Source organism: Plectropomus leopardus, chromosome 9 (genome assembly GCF_008729295.1).
Source record: "Plectropomus leopardus isolate mb chromosome 9, YSFRI_Pleo_2.0, whole genome shotgun sequence".
NCBI classification, from domain to species: Eukaryota; Metazoa; Chordata; class Actinopteri; order Perciformes; family Serranidae; genus Plectropomus; species Plectropomus leopardus.
The window spans coordinates 18,021,118-18,046,166 of NC_056471.1; the positions used below are offsets into that span (position 1 = coordinate 18,021,118).

The 25,049-nt window shown below is 40.5% G+C and overlaps 3 protein-coding genes across 3 annotated transcripts in view; 2 read left to right on the plus strand and 1 right to left on the minus strand.

Annotated features, from left to right (window-relative positions):
- Positions 1 to 786: 786 nt before the first annotated feature.
- clp1 (cleavage factor polyribonucleotide kinase subunit 1) lies at positions 787 to 5,331 on the plus strand. The gene is made up of 6 exons (XM_042493246.1): positions 787 to 873; positions 1,718 to 1,993; positions 2,170 to 2,277; positions 2,386 to 2,505; positions 3,488 to 3,625; positions 3,774 to 5,331. Exons 2-6 carry the CDS (start codon positions 1,721 to 1,723, stop codon positions 4,458 to 4,460), a joined length of 1,326 nt encoding a protein of 441 aa, XP_042349180.1. The 5' UTR covers positions 787 to 873; positions 1,718 to 1,720; the 3' UTR covers positions 4,461 to 5,331.
- Positions 5,332 to 7,739: 2,408 nt separating this feature from the next.
- On the plus strand, positions 7,740 to 20,640 carry zdhhc5b (zinc finger DHHC-type palmitoyltransferase 5b). The gene is made up of 12 exons (XM_042492863.1): positions 7,740 to 7,833; positions 10,814 to 12,258; positions 13,196 to 13,317; positions 13,624 to 13,781; positions 14,074 to 14,246; positions 14,388 to 14,490; positions 14,605 to 14,696; positions 14,954 to 15,086; positions 16,402 to 16,510; positions 16,720 to 16,826; positions 17,681 to 18,615; positions 19,118 to 20,640. Exons 2-12 carry the CDS (start codon positions 12,110 to 12,112, stop codon positions 19,221 to 19,223), a joined length of 2,187 nt encoding a protein of 728 aa, XP_042348797.1. The 5' UTR covers positions 7,740 to 7,833; positions 10,814 to 12,109; the 3' UTR covers positions 19,224 to 20,640.
- Positions 20,641 to 20,661: 21 nt separating this feature from the next.
- The window catches only part of tmx2a (thioredoxin-related transmembrane protein 2a), a 35,442-nt gene continuing 31,054 nt past the window's right edge, over positions 20,662 to 25,049 (minus strand). The window contains exons 6-8 of the mRNA XM_042492865.1: positions 23,357 to 23,422; positions 23,131 to 23,260; positions 20,662 to 23,053 (exon numbers count right to left, since the gene is read on the minus strand). Coding sequence (XP_042348799.1) covers positions 22,871 to 23,053; positions 23,131 to 23,260; positions 23,357 to 23,422 — 379 coding nt within the window. The 3' untranslated portion in view covers positions 20,662 to 22,870. The remainder of the gene's footprint in view (positions 23,054 to 23,130; positions 23,261 to 23,356; positions 23,423 to 25,049) is intronic.

The window sequence follows — 25,049 nt, forward strand, 5'->3', positions numbered from 1 at the left end:
AATTATTTGCACTTGCAGGTGAGGAAAATATAACAAGGTTGCACCTGTTATGTAACAACTTTCATGCCTCATAAGTTTAACTTTTTAAAAAATGTTTTAAGAAAAAAAAACCTGACAGACATTTCTTGTTTTTCACATTATGTAAAAATGGTGTCAAGTAAATGGCATAAAAGCTTTGGCTTATTTTAAGCACCCAGATTATCCCTATGGATGGACTGGTATATATTGGTTTATAGAGCAATCAGGTTGGACAGCTTTGAACTAACTTGAAAATTAAAGAACTTCAAGAGTATGATAAACAAATCAACATCATGGAATTATTGTAGGAGTGTAGGGTTTTTAAAAATGTATATATCAGGAAGTGAGCTAAGAAAATATCAGGAGGTGAGTTAAGAAATTTGCTTGTGGATGTGAAAAAAACAAGTACAAGTAACTAAAAAGCTCAGTGATTTTTATTTTTTTAAGAAGTATTAAATATGCATTATTTCGTGTCATGTGATGAAGACCTTGACCTCTAAGACTTTTTAATTATTTGACATATTTTGAAGAAAATATTAGAAAATGTTGCAGGAATGACTTTCCATACAGCCAGTGACAACAAATATAGTGTTTCTTAACCTAAAATGTAATGTTTTCCAAATTATTTTGAAAATATTATGTCTTTAAGTTTTTCCAAAACTTTTAATCGAACTGAAGCGAACGTAATATAATAGATCCATGCGTAGAACCAGAACGCGCAACACGTCAAGAAGAACTTCGAATGTGATTGGTTTGGAAAGATGGAACGTCATCATCACGCGACCAGCCGCAGCGGTTGTTCATCCAGATTTGAGAGCATATTTTTCATTCTACAATAAGGCTGTAAATTAGTTCGTAAGTACAATACATTCAAATAATAAACCCGTAGACAGTCACGTGACAACGTGGGAATAGCTCACTGGTTTTATAAGCGTTTGTAGGCTGTCGTTCTGCCTTCACTACAGAAATTAGTAGGGCTAAGTTAGCTTCGGCTTGCTAACTGCTAGCTAGCTGGTGCTTGCCTTTAAGTGTGCTCATTACATGTGTTATAAAATCCTTTAGAAATCTCTTACTATAACCCAAGACTGGACTGTCTGTGCTACGAAATCCCAGAGACTTCTACTGCCTGTTAAACCTTTAAGAGTGAGCGTTGGCTACATTATCACACTTCGTTTGGTCGTGTGGGTGTACTGAGATCACTTAGGCAACTTGTTGCTTTTGTAAGATATGCCCCTCAAACGCTTAAATAGTAATCCATCTGTTAAAATATTTCAAGCACATCTTTTTAGCTTTAGTTTGCAACAACCACAAACTGGTGGCATAGTCTTTCATTCCTTTAAAGCACTATTTTTCCTTTCTAGGTGTGATAAAAGTAAATAAATAGTGGTTTTTTTGTGACTAGGTGTTACCTAAAGCTGTCTATTTGGTTTGTGTTACAGATGTTTTGTCAAGAGACATCCTGGGGAAAATAACTGTAACTCAGCTTTTGATAAGCGTATAAATAATGTTTACCTATCAGAATCAACGATTAATCATAAAGAAAAGTATTAATACAAAATGGAAATAGTTTTTATAAGTATTGCAGTATTTGAGACATTGCCAGAACTGGTGTTGTATTGTATATGCATTATGCATTACTTTTCCCCTAAATACAATGCTCTTATTACCATGTATTTGTAACATAGTTTTTCTCTTGTAGGTCATGGCAACAGAGGGTGTTGAAAAGGCGAGTGAGGAATCCCCTGTACCTGGGAAGTCGAGCACCAGGTTTGACTTGGAGAAGGAGACTGAACTGAGGTTTGAGGTGGAAGCAGGAGAGGCAGCAGAGCAAGTTGAGCTGGAGCTCCTCACTGGAATGGCTGAGGTTTTTGGCTCAGAGCTGAACCGCAACAAGAAGTACACATTTGGACCAGGTTCCAAGATCGCAGTTTTCACCTGGCAAGGCTGCAGTGTAAATCTTTATGGAAAGCCAGAGGTGAGCACCTGGAAGAAGGTCTATTAAAACATTTTTTCATGTGGGTACTTTTTTGGCTAATTTGGTGATTCACCTCACCAATGGGATATGGTATCACATTTAACACTGTGTGGCTTTGCGAGTTTTTTAATAAGGGATAGGCTCAAATAACCAGCGTCTCTTTCTCATTATCACAGGTGGCTTACGTGTCCAAGGATACTCCCATGCTGCTCTACCTGAACACACATGCTGCCCTGGAACAGATGAGAAAACAAGCAGAGCGGGACAATGAAAGGGGGCCAAGGGTAGGTTTGAATAAAAAAAGCACTGTTTTCAAGGTCCTTTATTAGCAGGCTGACCAAATCCCAGTAAATACACTTTCTGTTGACTTGGAATAATGACTCATCCCTCAGGTGATGGTGGTTGGACCTACAGATGTGGGGAAGTCAACGGTGTGCCGGCTGCTTTTAAGCTATGCTGTCAGGGTGGGGCGGAGGCCAACACTGGTGGAACTGGATGTTGGACAGAGTGGGGTAAGATTAATCGATGTTTTCATAATAAACATCAATACAGACAACAAAACATCAGAGGAATAACGTCAGCTGATATTTCAAAGCCACTGGAAATACAAATCCACAATAACCTTGTAACTAATTAAGGGTCTTATGTACATAATAGAAAGCACCTAAAAATTTTGAAATGAGTTTCAGTCCAATTTCTAAATATTGTTATTTAAGTTTTTTGTAAACTTTCTTAATTGTATGTTTGGACATTTATTATGAAAACTGTGCAGTTAATTCTGTGAACCAATCATAAAAAAATGCATCAGTTGTCTAACCTAAGCAGGGGCAGTAATGCTTGTTTATGTTCTGACTGGGTACACATCCAAAGATGAGGTTTTATTTTCAATTGTGGTCAGCTGTGGAGTCGTCCACAAAACTCCCTCATATACAGCACTCATTTCCCCCAAGACCTGTACAGTACTAACGACGAGAAAGCAATGAATTTTGCACAGTATGTTTTGCAGCTGGAACTGTACCCTCTCTCCCTCCAATTCAGCCTCTCGCTCTAGATATCATATGTCCCCTATGTCTTTACTACAGAGACTAATAATGTAAGTTACTAACCCTAGATTATGTTGAGCTATACATTTAACTGACTTATAAGGGAGATATCAATCAAAATGTAATCTGCCACTCCTACAAAGTCTTGGTCTAAACAGCAAAATGAGTAGATTTTGGAACTAGGTTGTCTGAATGTTATGGATGTTTATTTTCAGATTTTGTGTGCTCTGTTTTAACAGCAGTAAAAATAAGGAGATGTGTTGTATTTCTAGCACAGCAGTGAATTACTGTTTGTAGGTTGGAGACCAGTTGGGGTGCCATTTGTCCATTAAGTGGAAATATGGCAGTCAGAGCAGTTAATAAACCATCAAGGTCCAGAAAATCATCTTTTATAGTTGTTATTTCAAATGGTAAAACTTATATTAAGACTTAAGTACAATCTGCTCCTCAGGTGTCTGTACCTGGGACAGTATCTGCACTGTGCATTGAGCGGCCGGCAGATGTGGAGGAGGGTTTCTCAGTGCAGGCTCCTTTGGTCTACCACTTTGGCTCTACTACCCCGGGGACCAACATCAAGCTTTACAACAAGGTGAGAAAAGATTTTAACTGTTGTGTAACATGACAGTACGAAGCCAAAAGCCCACAACCAAACTACTATTTTAGTCTGCATTGTCATCAGTTATTCTGTTTTTCTCTGCCCACTTTAATCTGCTCTTTTTTTTTTTCATAACGTGTAGCTGACGACATGCCTGGCCGAGGTGTTTTCCCAGCGCTGTGAGGTGAACAGGAAGGCCAGCGTGGGAGGTTGTATCATCAACACCTGCGGCTGGGTGAAAGGCTCTGGATACCAGGCTCTGGTCCACTGTGCCTCTGCCTTCGAGGTGGACGTGGTGCTGGTGCTGGACCACGAGAGGCTCTACAATGAACTCAAACGAGACCTCCCTCACTTTGTACGGGTTGTGCTGCTACCCAAGTCCGGGGGGGTGGTGGAGCGCTCTAAGGAGTGCAGGCGGGATGCTCGGGATGAGAAGATCCGTGAGTATTTCTACGGCTTCCGTGGAGTGACCTTCTACCCCTTTTCATACGAAGTACGTTTCTCAGACGTCCGCATCTATAAGATCGGAGCACCATCCATCCCCGACTCATGCTTGCCACTAGGAATGTCTCAGGATGACACGCAGCTAAAGCTGGTGCCGGTGACACCAGGGAGAGACCTCACGTATCATGTGCTGAGCGTGAGCAGTGCCGAGGACGGAGAGGAAGGTGCTAGAAAGGGAATAGTTGAAAGTCCAGTGTGTGGCTTTATTGTGGTGACAAATGTGGACACGCAAGCACAGGTGATGAAGGTGCTGTCACCAGCTCCCAGACCACTGCCCAGACACACTCTGCTTATCATGGACATCCGCTTCATGGACATGAAATGAGGAAACACTTAAGGCAAGAGGACTGTTTGGGGTTCATTTTTTGGAGGGGGTATTTGCTGAGAGGATTTCTTTTTTTCTCTTTGTGCTTTGTAAAGGCCTAGACGCACCAAACCGACATCAAAGAACTAGCAGCGATGAAAGCAGACTTGACTCATGTTGCCTGTGTCTCAAGTTCGCATGAACACACCACAAAGACTTAGAAACCAAGGGCAACAAGCACACATGTTCACACCTGCAGGAGAAAAAAATACTTTACATACCAGCAGACGGCGGTAATTTGTATTCGTCATTCAATATGGGGAACCGAAAGACCTTCATGACACAGTTGGCCTGTGAGCACATTAACAACACAATCCAAAGTTGAAAGAATGAAGCAAAATTATCATGCGCCAATAAAATACATCGTAAACCATCAGCTAACGTTTCAGCAGAAGAGCACAATGGCTAAAGAAAAACAGTCTAAACTTATATAACAAGTTTGTTTGACCTCACTCCTTCTTGACTTTATCTGTTTGTTTACTTTTCTCACTTCTGTTTGTCTTCTCGTGGGCTGAGCTGAACCGACCATCAGAGTGATTTCACTCACTGACAAGCTCTGCGGAACTGGCTGGAAAAAAAGCAGACGAGACAGACGATCGTCGCCAGCCCAACGTTGACTGACGACTGACAGTTGGTTTGGTGTGTCAGGGCCTTTAATCATTACAGAGGGCAAAAGGGGAACAGTGTTTGTAGCTGCTGTAAATTGTACCCCATTTTATAGACCACACTGTACAGATATTTGCCAAGTAGTGGGCAAGGGATGTTTTATCAGGGCAAGAATTATTTTTCTTAATCTTTTTTATAAAAAATGTTTTTGTTCTTGAATAATAAATATTTCAAATGGAAAGAGTTTTGTGTTATTTATACTATGTTCTACAGCTGTCTCTTTTCTACAATTCAAATTCACTCTATATCAGTCTATGTGTCTCTGGTTAAGTAAAACTTAAACAAGTATGGGAAAAGTCTTTCCATTTCCACAGATTGTTCCTTTACAGCTGAGAAAACAGTAGGTTTTGCAAAATATTTCCACAAATCCTTGTAAAAACTCAGTATTAATGTGTCTGTGAAGAGGGACATTTGTCCTGTCTTCTCTGTTGTATACATCATTTTAATGCTCACCATGTCTGTTTTGACATACAGAAAAGTGGGGCAAAATAAACTTAATTGTGGGCCACATCCTCACTGACATGACCAGTATGGCAGTCAGTGTTTGGGAGCACTATAATATAAACACCTTTGCTGTTTATTCTGTAAACACCTGCCAGCCCATATTGTCAAATATTCTACAGGCCTATGTGCTGTTTTAATGATTTCTCCTAGTTTTATGACAGCTTATAGGAACATATAGGAAGAGTTTGAAGCAACATGTACTGTGAGATGCCAAGACATATAAACATAATTAATGTATTTTCTGATTTTTATATGAAACATATTTTCTTTACCTAATTTTTTTCAGTGCTATTGCTCTAAACATCAGCTTTTATCAGCAGGATGTGGCTTCACCGTAGGTGGGTCTGTTGTGGGGGATTTGAGTTGACCATCAGGGATCTATGGTGAAAAGCTACTGTACTAAAACTTCTTCACATTAATATTATTATTTTGTTTCTCATAGTAATTATAAGTTAAGTAAGCACTTTTATATTACGCTATTTGTTCACAATTTATTCAGTCTTTCTTGAGTGTAATCTTTACATTCAAGGATGCTGAAATCATTAGTATTTTACAAAAACATTATTTTACATAGAAATACATAAAGGTGCTACTTGCACTAGAATTGAAAAATGTAAGTAAACAATTATTTGTCCTGTTTGATCATCTAATCTCCAACAACTTTATCTAGACACCATATAATTAGATCATTAGGTAATCATTATTGATTTATATTTCTCTACAGCTGGCTTTTTCTCTACTATTAATGACTTTTGCCTTAAATGGTACCCGCCGAGTATCATTTATACTCATTCTGAAAGGTTAAAAGCTGTAGATTGTAATAGGCTGTCAATTGTTACCTTAACAATAGTAGGCACAGTGGAAAGAGGTCACCCAGTACAGCTAACATGTTAAAAACTTACTGATGGGGTGTGGGGTCATAGCTACCACTGATAAATGACTTGATGGGTTTTTATAGGCTAACCAAGTTTGGGTGGGACTTAACATTTTTAAATGTAATGTTTTTTTTCTAGAAAAAAAGATCAAATGTGATGAAATATAATTGAAAAAGTTCATTCTTTTGGTGGCCTGACAAAAATGATAAAAGAACTGTAGAGATAGCCCTGCCTTTAGACCCGCTGAGTTTCTTACAACTCTGACTGTTAAATCTAGAAAGGATAAAAACTGCTACACATTTACTTCTGTTGCTCCAGCAAAGGTATAGCATTTTTTGTCAAGTGGAATTTGGCTTCTCCTTGATGTGTGGATTGTAACTCATTTGCATGTTGCTTTTGACAAAAGATGGATATGTTTAATCCTAAAATTATCAAGTGTTTTACAAGAAAAAATAGATCAAGGGAAAAGCAGAGGCTACTAATTACTCTTGACGTATGAATGTGGAACTTTCCAAGAATCTGCTGAAGTCTGATGAAACCATCCGTTTCCACTTGGAAACAGTTTCCAGTTTTACAACCCACAACCAAGACACCTGACCCTTCAAGTTTTTTAAGAAGAGCAATATCTCATAAGAAGTGGGCAGAAGAGGGAGGATTATGAAATAAGTGTTCTTCCTCTTAGTTTCAAAATGGGCAGTATGTTGAAATATTACTTTTAAATGTATCATAACATCAGATACAATTTTACTGATCCATAGCAGAGAAATCCATGTCTGTAACACATATTACATACAATTGGTAATTTTTAAAAACTAGGTCACATTTTGAAAAAAAACAACAACAAAAAAACAAAACATGAACTCCTGGTATTTTAGCCTAGATGCATGAGATTACAGCAATTATCTAGTTTTCAAAAATATTTATATGTGCCTGCCCATTTAAGAGTTAAGCACCGTTGACGACCTTCCCCAGTCCTTAAAAATATTCGTTATGTATACCCCCTTTTGCAAAACCCACTCCCCCTACAAAAATAACAAACAGTCCCTGAAATCAAATCAATACTACAGTACAGGATGATAGTTTTATGCAGGGTTGATTGGGCTGTTTGTTGAGACCACACCTGCTCGCTCTCTGATTGGCTGTTGATCCCACCTGAGAGACGACGGACTACTTCCGGGATTCCGATGTCGGCCTAGCTAGCGAGCTAACTAGTTTGCTAGCGGCTAACTGAAGGAGGACCGTAACGACCCACACCCTACGGGCTGGACAGCTCGTATGTTCGGTATTAGGTATGTCCTGCTCGTTTTATCTGCTCTCCGTGGTGACTGTTTAGCTGAACGTATCTACATTTATCTCGGCGGCTGTAAGTGAAACTTACTCGGCAAGTGTAAAGCGCCCATGCTAGCCAGGTAATGTTAGCTAACTCTTTTAGCTGTGGTAAAGGACTGAGCAGTGTCGCAAAAAACTTTCGAGGCTAGGTAAGGGCTAACTGATTACTAAGTATAAATCGCGTTTAAATAAGTAATTAATACATGAAACATTAATACATCGAGTTAAGTCTATAATACTTAGTTTGTAAAAGTGAAGTGTATTTAAATGAGGTTCATTGTGTTAACGTTGACTGAGTCCTAGTGCTGCTCTGTTGTCTGGCCTGTTGTTGAACGCTTCTTCCATGTCAACGTATGATCCAAACATGAAGTGATAATCAATCTAATGGTATCGATTTAAAAAACACATTAGCTGCCAACTGTAGGTGTGTCACTGTTGCTGGTAAAATTGGCTATATTTCGTCGTAATGTTTGATGTAAGTTAGCCAGCGAACTGCAGATTGTTGCAGGGACATGACAGGCTCGACACGGAGATTTTAGGATTAACATCCATTATAGTCGGGGGGGATTTGTTTGTTGGGCAGATGAGATGATTAACAACAGCCACACCGACACTCAGCTTCGGCCACAGCTCTGTATTTGTTGATGATTGTTGAAAAGAGGGGTGTGTCCTAACTATCGGGTTACCTTGTTACTCCAGATCCGTTTTCAGTGTGTTAACACCGCACGGACTGCTTTTTCATCTGGAGATGAGGGAAATTAATCTGACGTGTGTGTCAAAGGCGTCTAGGTTCGTCACAGATGGTTATCTCCGTAGTGTTTTGAATTTCCAGTTGTGGGAGGTCTTTCATTTGACCACCTGAGGGCATTGAGGTGACGACTGTGTGTTTAACAACAGTAGGCTGTTGAACAACTCTGTTTATGAGTAATGGTGAGAAATGCACAGACATGCACTTAAACACAACTTTTTTAGGACAGTGAAGAGATGGTTAGTCATCCTAACTGTTGTGAAATCAAAGTGAAGTCTGCTTGTCTTAGATAACTCTGTGGTGTAACCCAACAAGGGCATTTTGTTTTGACAGTGAAACTTAAACTTGCAAAACAAATAGTTTCATATATGGCATTATTAGTATTGTGATGTCCAACAACTTAAGGCCATCACAAAGGTGGGGTATTTCTTTAAAAATACGATACCAGTACCCTTGAAAATTCTACCTATACCAATAGAGTACTCCATTAATAACTTTTTCAAACTGTCAGCTCAGTCAAATACGCAACACAGTCGCTAGAGTATATGTTGGCATTGTGCATTTCTGCAAACTACAGCTATGTATGTTCTTATGTAGAATGTGCATTGGATCTGCAATGTTGTGGTTAATGCACAACAAACCACTTGGTTATGCTTAAGAAAAGATCATGTTTAAAATATTATGTTTTGGTGACTAAAAAGCTATTGAAAATACAGCAATGTCTCAGTTAAAATAAACAACTGCTTTTTGTGGCATTACCCTGGCTTGAAACAGTGATGGGTCATGAAAAAGCATCTGGAAACGCAGCTTAGACTGGCTAAAAAACAACAGATTTTGTTGTTTGTTGGTTCTAATCAGTGGTCTGCAGCTTGGCAGGCGTCTCGCCATGGTGTCGCCATCCACCATCCTTTCCACTTCCCAATGACAAAGTAAGTTTAGAAGCGTTGATATGATACGTTTGAAACTTACAAATGTAAGTTTGTTGAAACGTAAAATTCCAACATTTTCTTCTGGCGACTCCTCTGGTGACTGGGCTGAAATACACCAGGCTTAACTTCATCACGCCACAGATTGTAGGGGTTATCGCTGCTGTGATAGTGAGCCAATCACATATGCATTAAATCAGAGATTGCTTGTGATTGGCTGTAACAGAGGAGGATGGAGGAGTATTCAGATTGAGTTTTAGTGGAACTATAGAGTAACATTTCACAGCTACAGAACAGTCCCTAAGTAGGCCTAACGGCTTTGTTGTGATCTCTGCATATTTACAAGTTGTTCTGCTTGTTGGGAGATGGAAGGAATCAAACATCAGATATCAGTTTATCCTTTCAACATAACCGAGCTGAAAACACACTCAAACAAACTCAAACCGCGAGCAGTTTCCTCTCGTCACAAACACACCTGGTGCAGGGGGGGAGAGGGGGAGACGCTGGGCTGACGCCCGCTTACAGCAGTGTTCGCGGTTACTGAGAGCAGCAAGCATGGGAATAATTGACATTATATTTCCTCCTTGTTCCCTGATGATCTAAATAAGTCGCTGAATGTGTCTCTTGTTGCTTTTTAAATGTAATGCAGCCGAGAGGGTCCGAAAAGCTGCAAAATAGCGATAAAGTTTTCCTCTCCTCCCGTTGCCCTGGGACCTTAGATCGTCTTGTTCGTTTGCAGAATGATGGGGCCATTGTTTCTTAACTTAACAGTATGTATTTCATTATGGCTTACTGTGAAAACACCCTGAACCACCAGTCGCTCCACTGTGACGCTAACTTTGCTACAAGTGCTTCTAGGAGTTGGTAAGAGTGGCGTAAACAATGGAGTTGAAGTGCACTCTGCTGGATAAACTACATAAATGAAACCATTTCTAAACCACCCAAGCATCCTTTTCTGTATCTTATGCTCTGTAAACAAAAGTTTTCTTATTGGCGCATATCGGAAAAAATATTCGCCAATGCCAATATGCTACGATATGTCTAAGGTAATATCGATCGATAATATTGTTAAACTGCTAAATTGGTTGGGCCCTAGTTGAAACTATCAAATATTTGGAAGTTTTGCATGGAAGTTGTACTGATTATTAAAATAGCTGCCAGTTAATATAATCAAGTAATTATTTCAGCTGTAATTGTTGACAGCGTTCGTGTTTGTCTACTTATGTTTTGCCCAATGACATGCGTAATATGTTTTGTTTTTTACAGGGGCGTCCAACAACTGACGCACAGAGCCAGTGGGTGAAAGAAGACAGGGAAAAGAGGAAAACGGACTAAGATGCATCAGACTACATAATACCATTGATGCACATGGCTTTGTTTGAGAGATACAAAATGGGAAAGGAGGTCTATCTGCAGAGAATTTGGAGGTGGGAGAGGTCTCTACACGCAGACCTGGCCAAGTGCGGTGACACCTCGATGACGCACACAGGGCTTCTTTTTGGAATGAGTTGATTTTGTCCTCATATTAACGCAAAGACTGGAGGCAGGGGTCTCACAAGAACCAGGGGACTCTGCTTGGCTATTTGAGCTATTTTACTTGTAAAGGCAAGGCTAGACAATTTTTAAAACATTTTTTAGCAAATTTTTGAAAATATATTTCAGCTGGACTTTTGTTTGAGGTTAAACCGCTTCCTGCAAACTGGTTTAAAAGTGAATTTGTTTGTTTAGTTGTTTTCCCCTGCTGACTTAGTTTAAAACGCTGGAACTGTCCCTCCTGCCGCCATCCTCAGTTTCTTCCACCCACCCAGTGCCTAAATAAGCCCTCTCGGGACAATCACAGAAGTCATCAGCAGCTGCTGCGCTCAATCCTCTGCCTGTTCTCCTCTATGTGCTTCTGTACTCGGCCTGCTGGCTATCCACCCACTACCTCTTTTAATTTTCTGGTCTTTTCTTTTTATATTCATTTTCTTTGAGAGGCATAATCAGAACTCAAGCACAGTGGCGAGCATTAATGTAAACACTGAGTGTCAGGAGTGGAGAGAAGCCTAGATTGAGTTTTAGTCGTTCATGCACAGCAGTGTTACAGTTGCACTGGTGTCAGAGAGCTGTAACATTAGATTTATTTATATTGTTGCACCAAATACAGTTACATTAAAGCCATACAAAAATATTTATGAATTACCTACACATATTTTTGTATCACATTGCTCTTGTATAGTTTTGCTTTTATAAGCTTCTATCAAGATTATGCACACAAATTAAATATTTACAAGAAGCTGTGCACATGCGAGCAAAGCTGTATATTGCTATACAAAAAATATCCTGTTTTTGAGTGATTATATTAGTGCCCACAGACATTTTGTGTCTGGACACAAAGAATCCTTCATGTTTCTGTTCAGTTGCTGCTTTGCGTAGCGTTTTATTTTCCAGTCTGTAGCCATGGCCACTCCTCCCAAACAAACCCCATATTTGCCATTTTGACCTGCAAAGCACACTTTACAGTAGGTAGACGGTAGATATCTACCTCTCTCTCTGTCTTCCTCCCCTCTCTCTCTGTCTCTGATGCCGGGCTTCAGTGGTGGGGGGGTTGGGGGAGGAGTAGGCGTACCTGCTTCTGCTCCTCCCCGTCCATTTCGACCCAGCCGATATGTCCCGGTGTCTGCAGCCACCACCTTCCTTGTGGGATCCACCACCCTCTTCTTCTGCTTCACGTAAGTATCAAGCAAACACACTCACACATATGCAAGCACGGTGCGAAGGGCTGACATGTAGACACATGCAATTGTGTCACTGCTAATGATGTTTATATTTGCGATAAAGGCACGTGTAAATATCTCAATGAGTTATGATTTATATGTCTAACTTCTATTTACTCAGAGAAAGTTAATTGAGAAAACTTGTCCTCGTTTCAGCAACACCTGTGAGTTCCACACAGTTACACCTGTGAGCTCCCAATTTACAGTAACAGTCCTGTATTTCGCACCTCTGAACAGCTTTAATGGAGCTGTTGGGGGTGAATTGTCTTGTAAAAAGCCTTGTCTGCAGTCGTTGGAGCGTAGAGTGCTACTTTTTCATTTTTCCCATCTGTGTATTACCAGCATGTGCAGCAGTTCAACTCTGCTTATGTGCTAGCTACAGCACAGCTAGCAGCAGTTTCTGTGAATAATACTTGAAAATAATTAAATAGTCTTAAATTTGAATTTGCATGGTCCTAATTGCCACAGACAATTTTCTACAATATCATATACCCATCATACATTTCTTTTAGTCAAAATGAGTCAAAGTTTACATTTCTGATGTTTCAAATCTTTAAACCTGCAGCCAAATGCTGTCTTTTTACTTTGCGATTAATTCACTCAAGTTACAACAGTCTTGAATAAAATCATCCTCTGTATGGGACAACATGTATGCTATCTACTCTTATACTTGCCTGCATTGCTTGAGGGAGAAAAAGACGATTTGTCTAAAAATCTCTCTTAAATTTGGTTAACAGTATCTTGGAAAAGGTTTTACAAATCATTCAATTTAAGTGTTGAATAGACACCCTGTGTCTATTAAACTTTTAAAGATAGGAAGATAAAGTCTAGTAGTTATGACAAAATTATGTCAAGCTGTTTTTTTTGTCCCATTCTTTTTCATGCTGTCCAGCTGTCCATGGTTGTCAGAGTATTTCTCCTCCATCATTCCCATCTACATCGCCGTGATCTTCCTTTTCACCCTCGCCAACTTCTGTATGGCCACTTTCATGGATCCTGGCGTCTTCCCCAGAGGTAAAAACATGCCATCAGCATTGGTATGTGAGTTGTTGCCCAAGAAAGTTAGTTATCAGCAGGCCCGCATGGAATCTGCGCCTGCAGAATTCCAAAAACACCTTTGTAGATTTTCCACAGATTTAAAAACAAGAGTAGGTCAAACCCAGTATATGGTTGAATCATGTACAGAGCGCTATAGGGCTTTTAGATTGAATGAATGAATCTACAAGAAATTGACGTTAATAATTTACTGAAAGGAAACCTTATGTTGAGGTGTTATGATGTCAGTGCATTCTCAGTCTTTGTGTCTATTGTTGTCTTTAGCGGAGGAGGATGAGGACAAAGAGGACGATTTCCGTGCTCCTCTCTATAAGACAGTGGAGATCAAAGGGATCCAGGTGCGCATGAAGTGGTGCTCGACCTGCCGCTTCTACCGCCCGCCGCGCTGCTCGCACTGCTCCGTCTGCGACAACTGTGTGGAGGTACACACAGACATACACACGCAATCTGAAAACACCACCTCCATGAGTTTGCATTACATATACCTGTGTGTGCTTGTGCATGCGTGTGTGTGTGTGTGTATGAACTTTTATGACTCCTGTGTAACCTGACAGCTCAACCTAGATCCGTCCTATTCTTAGTTTCCATGTTTGAGCATGGGAGGTAGCTATTGTTTGATTTTAAGGTGTTGTCTGTGATCATCATTATGTTCCTCTCTGGCGTGTCCTTACTGGCGCACATTCATGTTTGTCCTTTGACCCTCTGCTCTCTTAGGATTTTGACCACCACTGTCCTTGGGTGAACAACTGCATTGGTCGGAGGAATTATCGCTATTTCTTCCTCTTCCTGCTGTCACTTACCACCCACATCATGAACGTGTTTGGCTTTGGCTTGGTGTATGTCCTGCACCACCGCCAGCAGCTGGACACGCCCCATGCTGCTGTTACGTATCCTTTACTTGACATGCTGCAGTCATAAAGATGCAGGAGATATTGTGGGACCTTCTTTTCACATTCATTGCGTTGTGATTATTTGTTTTGTTTTCCTTTGCTGGATTTTTCGTAACCTCCTTGACCTCCTCGCTCCAGTATGGCTGTAATGTGTGTGGCTGGTCTGTTTTTTGTCCCAGTCGCTGGCCTGACTGGGTTCCACATTGTGTTGGTGGCTCGCGGTAGAACCACGAATGAACAGGTACATACAAGAGCTTTTTTTGTGCATCAAACCTGTTCATGCAGACAGTTCAGATGGATTTCTTTATTTTTATTATTTATGTTCATTTTTCTATTCTCCCTCCTCTCCCTGTAGGTGACAGGGAAGTTTCGGGGAGGTGTTAACCCTTTCACCAACGGCTGCATGAGGAATATTTCTCATGTGCTCTGCAGCTCCCAGGCCCCGAGGTCAGCCTTCGTCTCTCCTCTGCACTCCTCTGTTTCCTCTCCTCCGTTTAGACTCCACAGTTATTCTTTTTCCACTGCCTCTGTCTTTCCATCGCTCTCTCCTCTCCCACTTTTCCAGCCTCATCTTTTATTGTTCTCGCTTTTCTCTTTGGCTATGGAATATATGAGTACAAGCCTTCAGTATAAGTGACTTTAGGTGTTTAATGCGTTTATCATTTTAATAAGGATTTAAATGTATATGTTTGTTCCTCTCACAGGTACATGGGCCGGTGGCGGAGCCCTCAGGCAGTGGATGTACAGCCACCATTTCTCAGACCGCCTCTCACTGAGGCCCAGCTAGAAGCCAAGGTTCTGGACAACGGCATCCAGAATGACAGACACAGCACCAGGGTGAGTGATACTAAATCCAACACATGTATCAAGACAAGCAGTCTGCATGTGGACGTTTAAATGAGGAAGCTCTTCAAAGATTTTCAATGGTTTTCATGTTATCTTTTAATGACTGGTAGACTGTTGACTTGACTTGAGATTAGTTATCTGAATGTTTAAGCACCAGACAATTCCTGTTTCACTTGTTGCATTACATGAATCTCCCTCCTCTCTATCATGTCAGCACCAGAGTTAGTTGAAAGAGAGTATCAGTAGAAAACTGCACTTTAACTTACAAATATATATATATGTATAATAATATACTTAGATACATAATTCTAAAAGTTCAGTATTCATTTTGTTCAGTAAATGTTGGAAATAATTTCCTTTCATTTTTTAAACAAGCAATTTTTAGTACTTTAGTAGTGTGGTGAAAGAGGCAGAAAGGCAGAACTGAGTTCACATTAACATCTGTTGATTTTTCACCAATATCCAATATCTCATCAAGTAATATTGGTATTTTCAACAATATTATTGCACATTTCCTCGTATTGTGCAGCCCTACAGTTTATCTAAATTGTAAAATAATCTTCATGTTTAAATATTACCAGATCAAAATGTCAAAAAAAGGTCTCACGCTATTAAGCCTCAGTGACAGGTGTGTGGGATTAAACCATCTACATTTGAAAAGAAATCAAAGAATCCCACACACTTATCTATTACTTGAAGTCTCTTTATAAAGGCAAAACTTTGTCTGCAAACTGTCATTGGGCAAAAATCTATACAGACAAACAAAAAAGGAAAAAAAAGAACTTAAGTGTGTTAAAGTGCTGGACAGTGCATGGCATTCCTTGTTTTTCTTTCATGTTTGAATACTTTAAGGTGAGAATGAACACAGAACAGGCTGTTGTTGCAGCATATGTTGTAGCTGCTGGTATGGATACTGGTGCTGGTTTTAATCCTGCAAACCATGCAGCTAGTTTAGACGAAATAACACATTCTGCTCCTCCTATCCATGTGCATAATGAAATCCATGTGTCAGCAGCTGCTTAAGTGGGCGTTCAAACTAAAAATAGTTTGAGTACATCAGTGAATTTGAAAGTTTATCCAATGCCAAAACCTTGAACAATGGTTCATGAAACAAGACTTTATATCTCAAAAAGTTGTTATGGCAACAACCTTTCTATCCCTGGTTGTCCAGTGCATTTTGCAGTAGAAGATGAATTTGCAGCAAACGATGAATTAAATTTTTTTGCAGTGTTTTTTTTCCTCTCTGTGCCAGGCAGTCTAATCAGTGTATATTGGCTCACATGACTTTTCTGTGTGTCTTTTGCAGTCCAAGAGCAGTTTAGATCAGATGGAGAGCCAGTCAGCTGATGCAGAGCCTCCGCCTCCTCCAAAGCCGGAGCTTCGTTACCCTGGCCTGCCCCGTGCTGACACAGAGGGTGAGACACAAACACACACACACACACACACAATACACACTGTGTGTGAACCTGTGTAGTGGCACGTATATCACGTGACACCTGAGTGTTGATCATCAAGTCCTGCCCAGGCACTTCAGCTGTTTTACATCTTGTGAACAGATGAATGTTTATTTTCTAATCACTACCACACCTCTTTTAAATGTCACTTTTGGTTTCTTGCCCCGCAGAGAGCAGCTTGTTGACTGAAGCTCCACCTACGCCATCGATGTACAAGTACCGACCAGCTTACAACAGCCCAGGAAGGAACCACACTGCCCTCACACACCCAAACAAGGTACATGTCAGTTATACACTCGCACAGACCTCGATGCATAAACTATACACATGACATTATTATTATATTATGAATATTAAAGGAACAGCTAAGTCATTTGAAACACATTTCTTTACCAGATTGCAAACACAGACGCATTTAAGGACTGTAAATCTCAATGTTTTCTTTAAATACTCACAACCTTGATTATTTCATAATAAGCTTGTTTTATCATTTGTAAAACATAAAGGGATGTGGTTAACTTATTACGCAAAATGAGATGATGAGAACAGAACAAGTATTTCCCACAGTTTACTGTAACAGATGGTCTGGTGGCTAATATGCCCTCGGCCCTGATAATTTCCTTTGTGGTTAATACCATGCCCCTCTTTTTTTTTTTTTTTTTTTTTTTTTACTTTGAATTGATCATTCAGTGGCCATCGGTTGATCAGTAAGTCTCAGCTAGTGTCATCTGTGTGTATCCCTTTGGCTGTCTGTGTTTGAGTGGATCTCTCCTTTCCCCCTGAGACTGCATTGACTGGAATGTGTAGTTCATGTACCGTATGTATTTGTATTTCCATTTATGTGTTGATACACAGTCTTTGACATGCAGTGTCGATGCTTGTTGAAGCCAGTCAATGTTTCCAATCCAGTAGTGTGATGATGGAGTAGAGCACTGAAGCATCCAGTTTCTCCCTACCACTCTTTATTTCTGTTAGAATCTGTAGAAAAATGGTTGCTGTTGTTTAGTGCTATGTTATCTGTTCCTGAGGTAACATGGTGATTTTCATCTCTCTTCCCTCTCTTCACTCCTCCCTTCATCTTCATCACACTTTTCCTCCCCCTCTCTACCTCTTGCCTGTTTCTCCTCTCAGATGATCCGTGGGGAGAGTCTTGACTCTCCGTCTCCCTCCATCCTCCAGTCCAGCCGTCAGCCGAGCTACCGCTCGGAGCCGAGCAGCCTGGACGGAACCACAGTGGTGGGGGGAGGTGTAGGGGCGCGCAGAGGGGGAGGGGAGAGGGGTGAGGGCCCCGGAGGCCCTGGCGGGACTGCTGGGGTGATGATAGGGGGCATGTCAGGTTACTCTCTGACTGGGCGCTCCTACACCTCCTACCCATCCTCTCTGGTTCTGTCCACTGGCGGCTCTCGCTCCTCCAGTCTGCGCTCAGCGCACACGGCACATAACCCGCTGGCCACGCTCCAATCAGAGGGCACCACAGACACCAGCTACAAAAGCCTGGCCAATCAAACGCCTCGGAATGGCAGCCTGTCCTATGACAGCCTTCTGACACCATCCGAGAGCCCAGAGTTCGAGTCAGCCGCTCACGAGCTGTCACCGCAGAAGCCTCGTGCTCCGTTTCCCTCAGCAACTATAACAGGCCAGCACGAGGTGGTGTCACCCAGTAGCCCGCTGCAGGGCTACACGTCGCCCTTCCTCTCAGCTCAGATCGCCCAGCAGAGGGAGGGGCAGCTGCTCCAGGGCTCTGCCACTTTCTCCTCCCCCCACAGGGCCTACCTTCGTGCCGTCAGCCCGCCCCCTCCCTCCTCCTCTGGGCCTCCTGAGATCCAGCACCTGCTCCAGCATAACCAGGACTCCTCTTCCCGAGCCCCTCGTAACCTTTCCTCCTCATCCTCTTCCCCAGGGGCTCGATCTCTAGAGCCCCCTGTTTCCCCGCCACCTCGCGGCCTCTCCCTCGGCAAGTCCCAGTCTTACATTGGGGAGGCGGGGCCTCAGCACAAGCCTCGGCCCACAGGAGGAGGCACTGTGCTGGGAGGGGGAGGAGCCGGAGGAGGGCAACAGGCTCCACAGTGAGTAGTGATCCGTCGCCAGATCCGTCAGCCTGCTACTCTTCCTCCTTTTCCTCCTAATTCTCTTCTTCTTCCCTGGTTTGTGTCAGCCCTCCTCTTCCTCCCTGATCTGTGTGAGTCTTCCTTTTCCTCCTCCACAGTTTACAGTTATGCTTGTTTAGTGTTCAGCTGTTAGAAGTTTTACTGGTTCAGTTGGTGGACTGTGTGGATTATTGTTAAAAGCATGCCAGTATGTGTTTAGTCAAAGCATGCCCAACGAAGCTGCTCTTTACTTCCATCCTGTAGCCTTTTCTGTCCTCGTCTTTTTCTTCCTTACCAACTTTAGTTACGATATGCCTTACAAGATCAATGTTAGAGAAACATTTTGCTGTTTGTGTTTGTTTGTTGTTATTTTTTTGAAGTAGAACCACTCACCTCCACATCCATTTATCCTCTGTCTTCACCCCTCATCTTCTCCCCCACACCTCCCCTCCTGCCCCCTTCCTGATGGCTGTCCAATCAGATCCGCCTCTCGCCCAGTCTTGGCCAATCACACCATATCCAAACCAGGGGGCGGAGTGAAGAAGGTGACAGGCGTCGGAGGGACCACTTACGAGATATCGGTTTGAGTGACGGACATCCTTCACGGTCTATCACGAGGAAGGAGGAAAAAGAGATCGGACTACTTCCACTTCTTACCTGAGCTGAACATCATTCATGACCGCAGGCTCCTGAAAAATGACTGTTCTCTGCTGCAAAGGACTAAAGGAGCAGGTCTTTAAGGTACTCACTTTGTTATTTTGTAACACCACTGGCCACTCTTCTCTGCTCGCCTTTCAAATATGAACAAAGAGTCAAACGGGACACTGGTTCATTTTTTTTTTTTTTTTTCACAAGATCAAGTCGTCACTTTGTGAGCCATAGACTGACGTGACTGTATTATCACGGCGGGGTACAGATATGTCTATAGAACATGCATAGCTATTCAATGATTTGCTGTTTTATTTGGTACATTAGCACACAGAGTATTGACCACCGTGTCCGACACATAACGAGAGGGTGGCCTTTATTCAGTGGAGTTTTAGGAGGGGAGGATTCAGGACTGTTGACCAATAGAAAACGTCTTCTCCACTGTCTGAATGGACCACCCAACCTGTTTATCGAAAAGAGTCGTTGAGAGAGTCCAACCTGTAAACACAGTATCATTTTAGTTTTATAAATCTTTTTTTAAATATTGTTTTATATAAATGTATAAAATCTTACAGATTATTATTGGGTCAAGTTGTCAGGTATTGACTATGGATGAGGGTGGAAGATGAACTGCGTGTAATTATTCATGAAAGCGATTTCAAATCAGTTGCCTGTTTGTATTTAATGGCTGCATCAGCCACTCATGAGCTCTTGCTGGAATTTTCATTGTCCAAAGAGAATGACGATAATTTGGTGGAAAGCTGAAGTGGCAAATAATTTAGCTTAATTTTTATTTTTTATTTTTTGGAAAGCCACAAAGAAATTCTGAATCACGATTGCAGCACAAGCATCTTTGTGGAATGTACGCTTGTAATGTTTTATGCTAGAGACATTATGCAAAATCTGTTAGTAGCTTTAAGATCATTGTATGTCTTTTTTGGTGTTTATTTTTTTCTGTAATGTTTTGTCTGTCAATCAATCAAAATGCTAGCAGGACCATAAACCTTTAACAAATGGCCAGCCAAATAGGGGCAGCGAGGGAAGGGCTTATTTATTTCACCAGACAAGACAACTTTGTAGTTTTGGGCACCATTTCAAACCAGTCTCCACCAGTTTGTTTTCTTTTTTGAGAAAAGATGAGGAGGTATGAATATTTTTTATGAAAAAAAAAAACCCTTTATAAATTAAATTGTAAATGTGATATGCCACTGAATAGAATTTTAACGGGGGACTGGTTTGCATTGGACACTGTATTGAGTTTCTTTTTTGCCTTGAGACCATTCATATGGAAGCATGCTGATTTTAATTTTTTTTCTATTTGTTCATTTTGATTTTTTTTTTTTTACACTTTTCTGAGGGGAAAAATATAATTTAGGTTATACTTTTTGATTGACTTATTCATTTTTTTTAAAACTACTGTAAAAGGTACAATTAATTTTTTTTTTTAACCCACAGCCATGCTTTAAAAATAGAGGAATGGAGGTGTATATGGGAGTTTCTGGATTGGGCATTATGGTTACCATTTAATTTAATTTTTTTTTGTCGAGGCCTACAGCGGTGTTAGCAGTAGAATGTCAAAGCTGGCTGAATGTAGCACGTCTTTTGGGGGAAAAGTACACGCTTGAAGCACACGCGTTATTATGGTTCAACCCAAAGGACCGTGCTACAAGTTTTACCCTCCTAGGCTATGTCTTTGGTGTGCATGTGACTTTTGTTTGTTGTGCTGAATGCTTCACTGGCGTGTGTACTTGTGAGAATATTGTCAAAAGCCCCCCTGGTTGATGTGTGGGTGGCAACAAGAAAAGAAGCATTATTAATGGCACGGACAGCCGTCACACAGAGATAAAGAGAACCTGTGTTACTTTTCTTCCTTTCTGGCCAGGGATGATGGCCTCTGAACAATTTGAAACTATGTGAGTACAGTGAGTATACTTCTATGTGAGATAAAATATTGCTATTGTGGGCTGTGATGAATGGAACGAGTTTCACAAATATCTGTAACGAGTACATTGAAAACATTTCCAAAATGGCCTTATAAAGAATTTTTAAAAAGATGTCTTCTCAGAATAAAAAAGGTCAAACTTATGAAAAATTCTGTTCATCATAAATCTTTTATTTGCACACTTTTTAAAATGTCATTATTTATTTCATTCATTATTTTTTTTTTTTTTTACAGTTTTTGTATTACCTCTTACATTTTACTTTGGTTTTGAAACATCAGACAGTAAACACACAAAATACAGCCAACAAAAGTTTAAACAGCAATGAGATGTAGCCAAACAACAGTCATTACAAAAAAGGCCTTTATTCAACAAATAACTTAAGTAATAACACACCATACTGTATCAAACCCAGTCAGACCAGGGAAACATGGTCCAGCCTTTTCTTTATTATTTGCTACGATAAAGACTTGACATCTAGTGGTTAAACTTGTTTTCCTCTTTCCATTCCATAATATTTGGCAATAATGTAAGGCATGGTAATGTCAGAAGAAAAGGAAATACTTGTTGCAGTCCCTCTCTGAATCAACGTTGATGCTAGAATGGATGGTCTGGAGGGACAAGTCCCACCCCGCAGTGTTGCTATGTGCTAGAGCGCGAAACGTTTCGTCCAGTCATCAAGGCTGTTTAAGAGAGGCATGTGCAGCGAAACTGGCGCTGCAGTGTTGGAGGGTTATAGCACATGCTGATAGAAAAAAAGGGATGATGTCCGCTCAGGTGCCCCCTGGGTGCACCACTTTAGTTTCATTAGGTGTGCTTGGCCTGACAAATTTTTGTAATACCATAGTGTGTCGTCCAAAAATCCCAAAACAGGTCATAGTACAGTATGTTGTTTAAAAATCATAACTTTAAGCTCAAATTGATGATCGCCAATAATCAATAGAGCGCTTGCATACAGATTGCATATACAAAGAGTCTGTTTATGGTCATTTACAAAAGTATATTTTTGTCCTGTGATTTAGCTTTTGGTCATTTCACTGTGCATGTGTTGTTCCCCAACTGTGAGACATAATTTGAAACTGTGACTTCTCCTGTTTTGACCCTCTTTACCAGTTATAGGGAACAAACGTTGAGAACGGGGGCACGAAAAGTCAAGAGTTGTACACCCGGGGGTAAATGGACACTCAAGGATAGCGTAAAAGGGCCACTTGCTGTAGGCATGGACCCTGTCGAACAGCTGCCCTAGCTCTGGTTTTCTTGCGGAGAAGCAGAGCATAGCCTGAATCAGTAGGGCTTTACTGTTGCTGGAGAGGCAGTCAAAGCTGGTGTGAGGAAAGCTGAGGCCCGTAGAGTATGTGGACACTAGAGGACAGCTGACAGCAGGCACCCGGTTGTGTACACAGACCCTTGACTCTCAGCAGCTTGGCTTTATCCCACAGCCCCTAAGTAGCCTCCAGCAAGCCCCACTGACCCAGGATGTTCTCTGCCAGAACCAGAGGGAGGACAGGAAGTTGACGTGGGACTGTGGACTTAAAGCATACTGCCGAGATGCAATAATAGTAGAAAAAAATTATGGCTGTGGTCAATATTAATTATGGCAGTCCCTCCCTGATCCCTTGGACCATCCATTCTAGCATCAACACACCTTACTGGTCTTTCTTGCTCTCTGTGAGCTGCTCCGGATTGTTGGTTTCAGGATTGAGCTCGTTGCTGCCGTCCTCTGGCTGAGTGCCGTTATGCTCCCCTTCCTCTTTCAAGCCACGACTTTTGTTCAGCTTTTTGTACTTTTGGAAGAGCTCGTTGAGGTTAAACTCTCGGATAATGTTTTCCTAGGGAGTAAATAAGCTACACGTTAGCATCTGTGTGACAGAGCAGACTCCATGTCTTTGCAACAGACAAGACTTACTTCATTGAATGTCCATGACACTGCTCTCCCTTTATTGTCCACCATTGGGCGTCTCATAAGTTCACGTCCTCCTTGGAAAAGCACCAGTGAGGGCAGCTGCTTGGCCAGAGGAGAAGTACTCACCCTGTACCTTTTCAAAGATAATTCAACGGACAGTCAATATCTTTGTAGAAAACAATTGACAGACAATACTATGGCACTGAAATGCATGGAGAACACGACTGACTTCTCTGAAACCTCTCCATAGCGTCCAATGTCCACCTTCCCAAACCTGAGTCCAGCACAGTTGTACCTAGAGTATACAGGGGAAGATGCATGAGATATTTAGGTCAGACTTGAGCAAAAAACAAACAAACATGTTTCTAACATGATTTTTCTTGGAAATACTAGAAAATTACCTTTTTGTGATTTTTGGACAACACACCATACTATGTTTTGTTTTTTGGACAAAAAATGTCACAGTTAAGTTTTTCATTGAAAAAATCATGAAAAATGTCATAGTATGGTATGTCGTCCAAAAATCATTTAAAACATAATTTCAAACTATGTTGAAAAATCACACAAAATGTCATAGTATAGTATGTCATCCAAAATGACCTAAAAATGTCTGTCCAAAAATCGTTTAAAAATGCCATTTCATACTATGTTGTCCAAAAATTATAAAAAAAGACAGTAAAGCATGTCGTCCAAATATCGCACAAAACATAGTAGTATAGTTTGTCAAAAATAGCTTAAAATGGCACAAAAATGTCCTCCAAAATGACCTACAAATGTCACAGTATAGTATGTCGTCCAAAAAGTCATTTAAAATGTCATGAGAAAATATGTCGTCCAAAAATCACAAAAAACGTCATGGTATCGACCCAAAAAATGAAAAATGTCATTGCAAGGTATGTCATTCAAAAATAATGGAATATGTCATAGTATAGTACATTGTCCAAAAATCACAAAAAACATCATATGATAGTATTTGGTTCAAAAATCACTAAAAGTTTCTAAGTTTACTATGTTGTTCATAGAGTTGTATGTCATCCAAAAATCACACAAAACATCATAACGAAGTATGTCTTCCAAAAATCCCAAAAAAGGTCATAGTATAGTATGTCGTCCAAAATCATTTAAAATGTTATAGTATATTATGTTGTTTAAAAATAAATAAAATCATCATTCTATAGTATGTTGTCATAAAATTAAACAAAACGTCAATATATAGTACGCCGTTCTAGAATTACAAACAGCATTGTCGTATAGTATGTTGTACAAAAATCTGAAAAAAAAAAAACAGTAACAGTAGTGTGTCGTCCAGAAATAATAAAAAACGTCATCGTATTGCATGTCTTCCAAAAAAATCACAAAAAAACTCATACTAAAGTGTAGTCCAAAACAAAAAAAAAAGTCATAGTATAGTATGTCGTCCAAAAATCGCAAAAAATGCAAAACTATATTGTGTCATCCAAAACCACAAAACATAGTTTGTTGTCCAAAAATCACAAAAAACATCATAGTATAGTATGTCGTCCAAAAATCATGACAAAGATTGTAGTATGGTTTGTAATCAAAAAGTCACAAAAATGTCATAGTATAGTATGTTGATCATAAATCATGCATAGTATATTATATACTATGACTTTTTTTTCGTGATTTTCTGACGACATTCTATACTATCACATTTCTTCGTGATTTTTGGTAGACATACTATACTATGACGTTTGTGATTTTTGGACAACATGCTATACCGTGTTGTTTTTTTTGTGATTTTTGGCTGATATACTACACTATGAATCTTTTCATGATTTTTGGACGACATACTATGTTGTTCTTTGGTCAATATATTATACTCTGAATTTTTTCATGATTCTTGGATGACCTCCTATATTATGTTGTTTTTTGTGATTTTTGGTCGACATACTATACCTTGA

Coding starts and splice junctions, on each gene's coding strand:
- clp1 (XM_042493246.1), top strand. CDS start 1,721: ATGGCAACAGAGGGTGTTGAAAAGGCGAGTGAGGAATCCCCTGTACCT. Junction 1,994..2,169: donor ATCTTTATGGAAAGCCAGAG/GTGAGCACCTGG, acceptor TCATTATCACAG/GTGGCTTACGTGTCCAAGGA. Junction 3,626..3,773: donor ACATCAAGCTTTACAACAAG/GTGAGAAAAGAT, acceptor CATAACGTGTAG/CTGACGACATGCCTGGCCGA.
- zdhhc5b (XM_042492863.1), top strand. CDS start 12,110: ATGCCGGGCTTCAGTGGTGGGGGGGTTGGGGGAGGAGTAGGCGTACCT. Junction 15,087..16,401: donor ATGACAGACACAGCACCAGG/GTGAGTGATACT, acceptor TGTCTTTTGCAG/TCCAAGAGCAGTTTAGATCA. Junction 18,616..19,117: donor GGAGGGCAACAGGCTCCACA/GTGAGTAGTGAT, acceptor CTGTCCAATCAG/ATCCGCCTCTCGCCCAGTCT.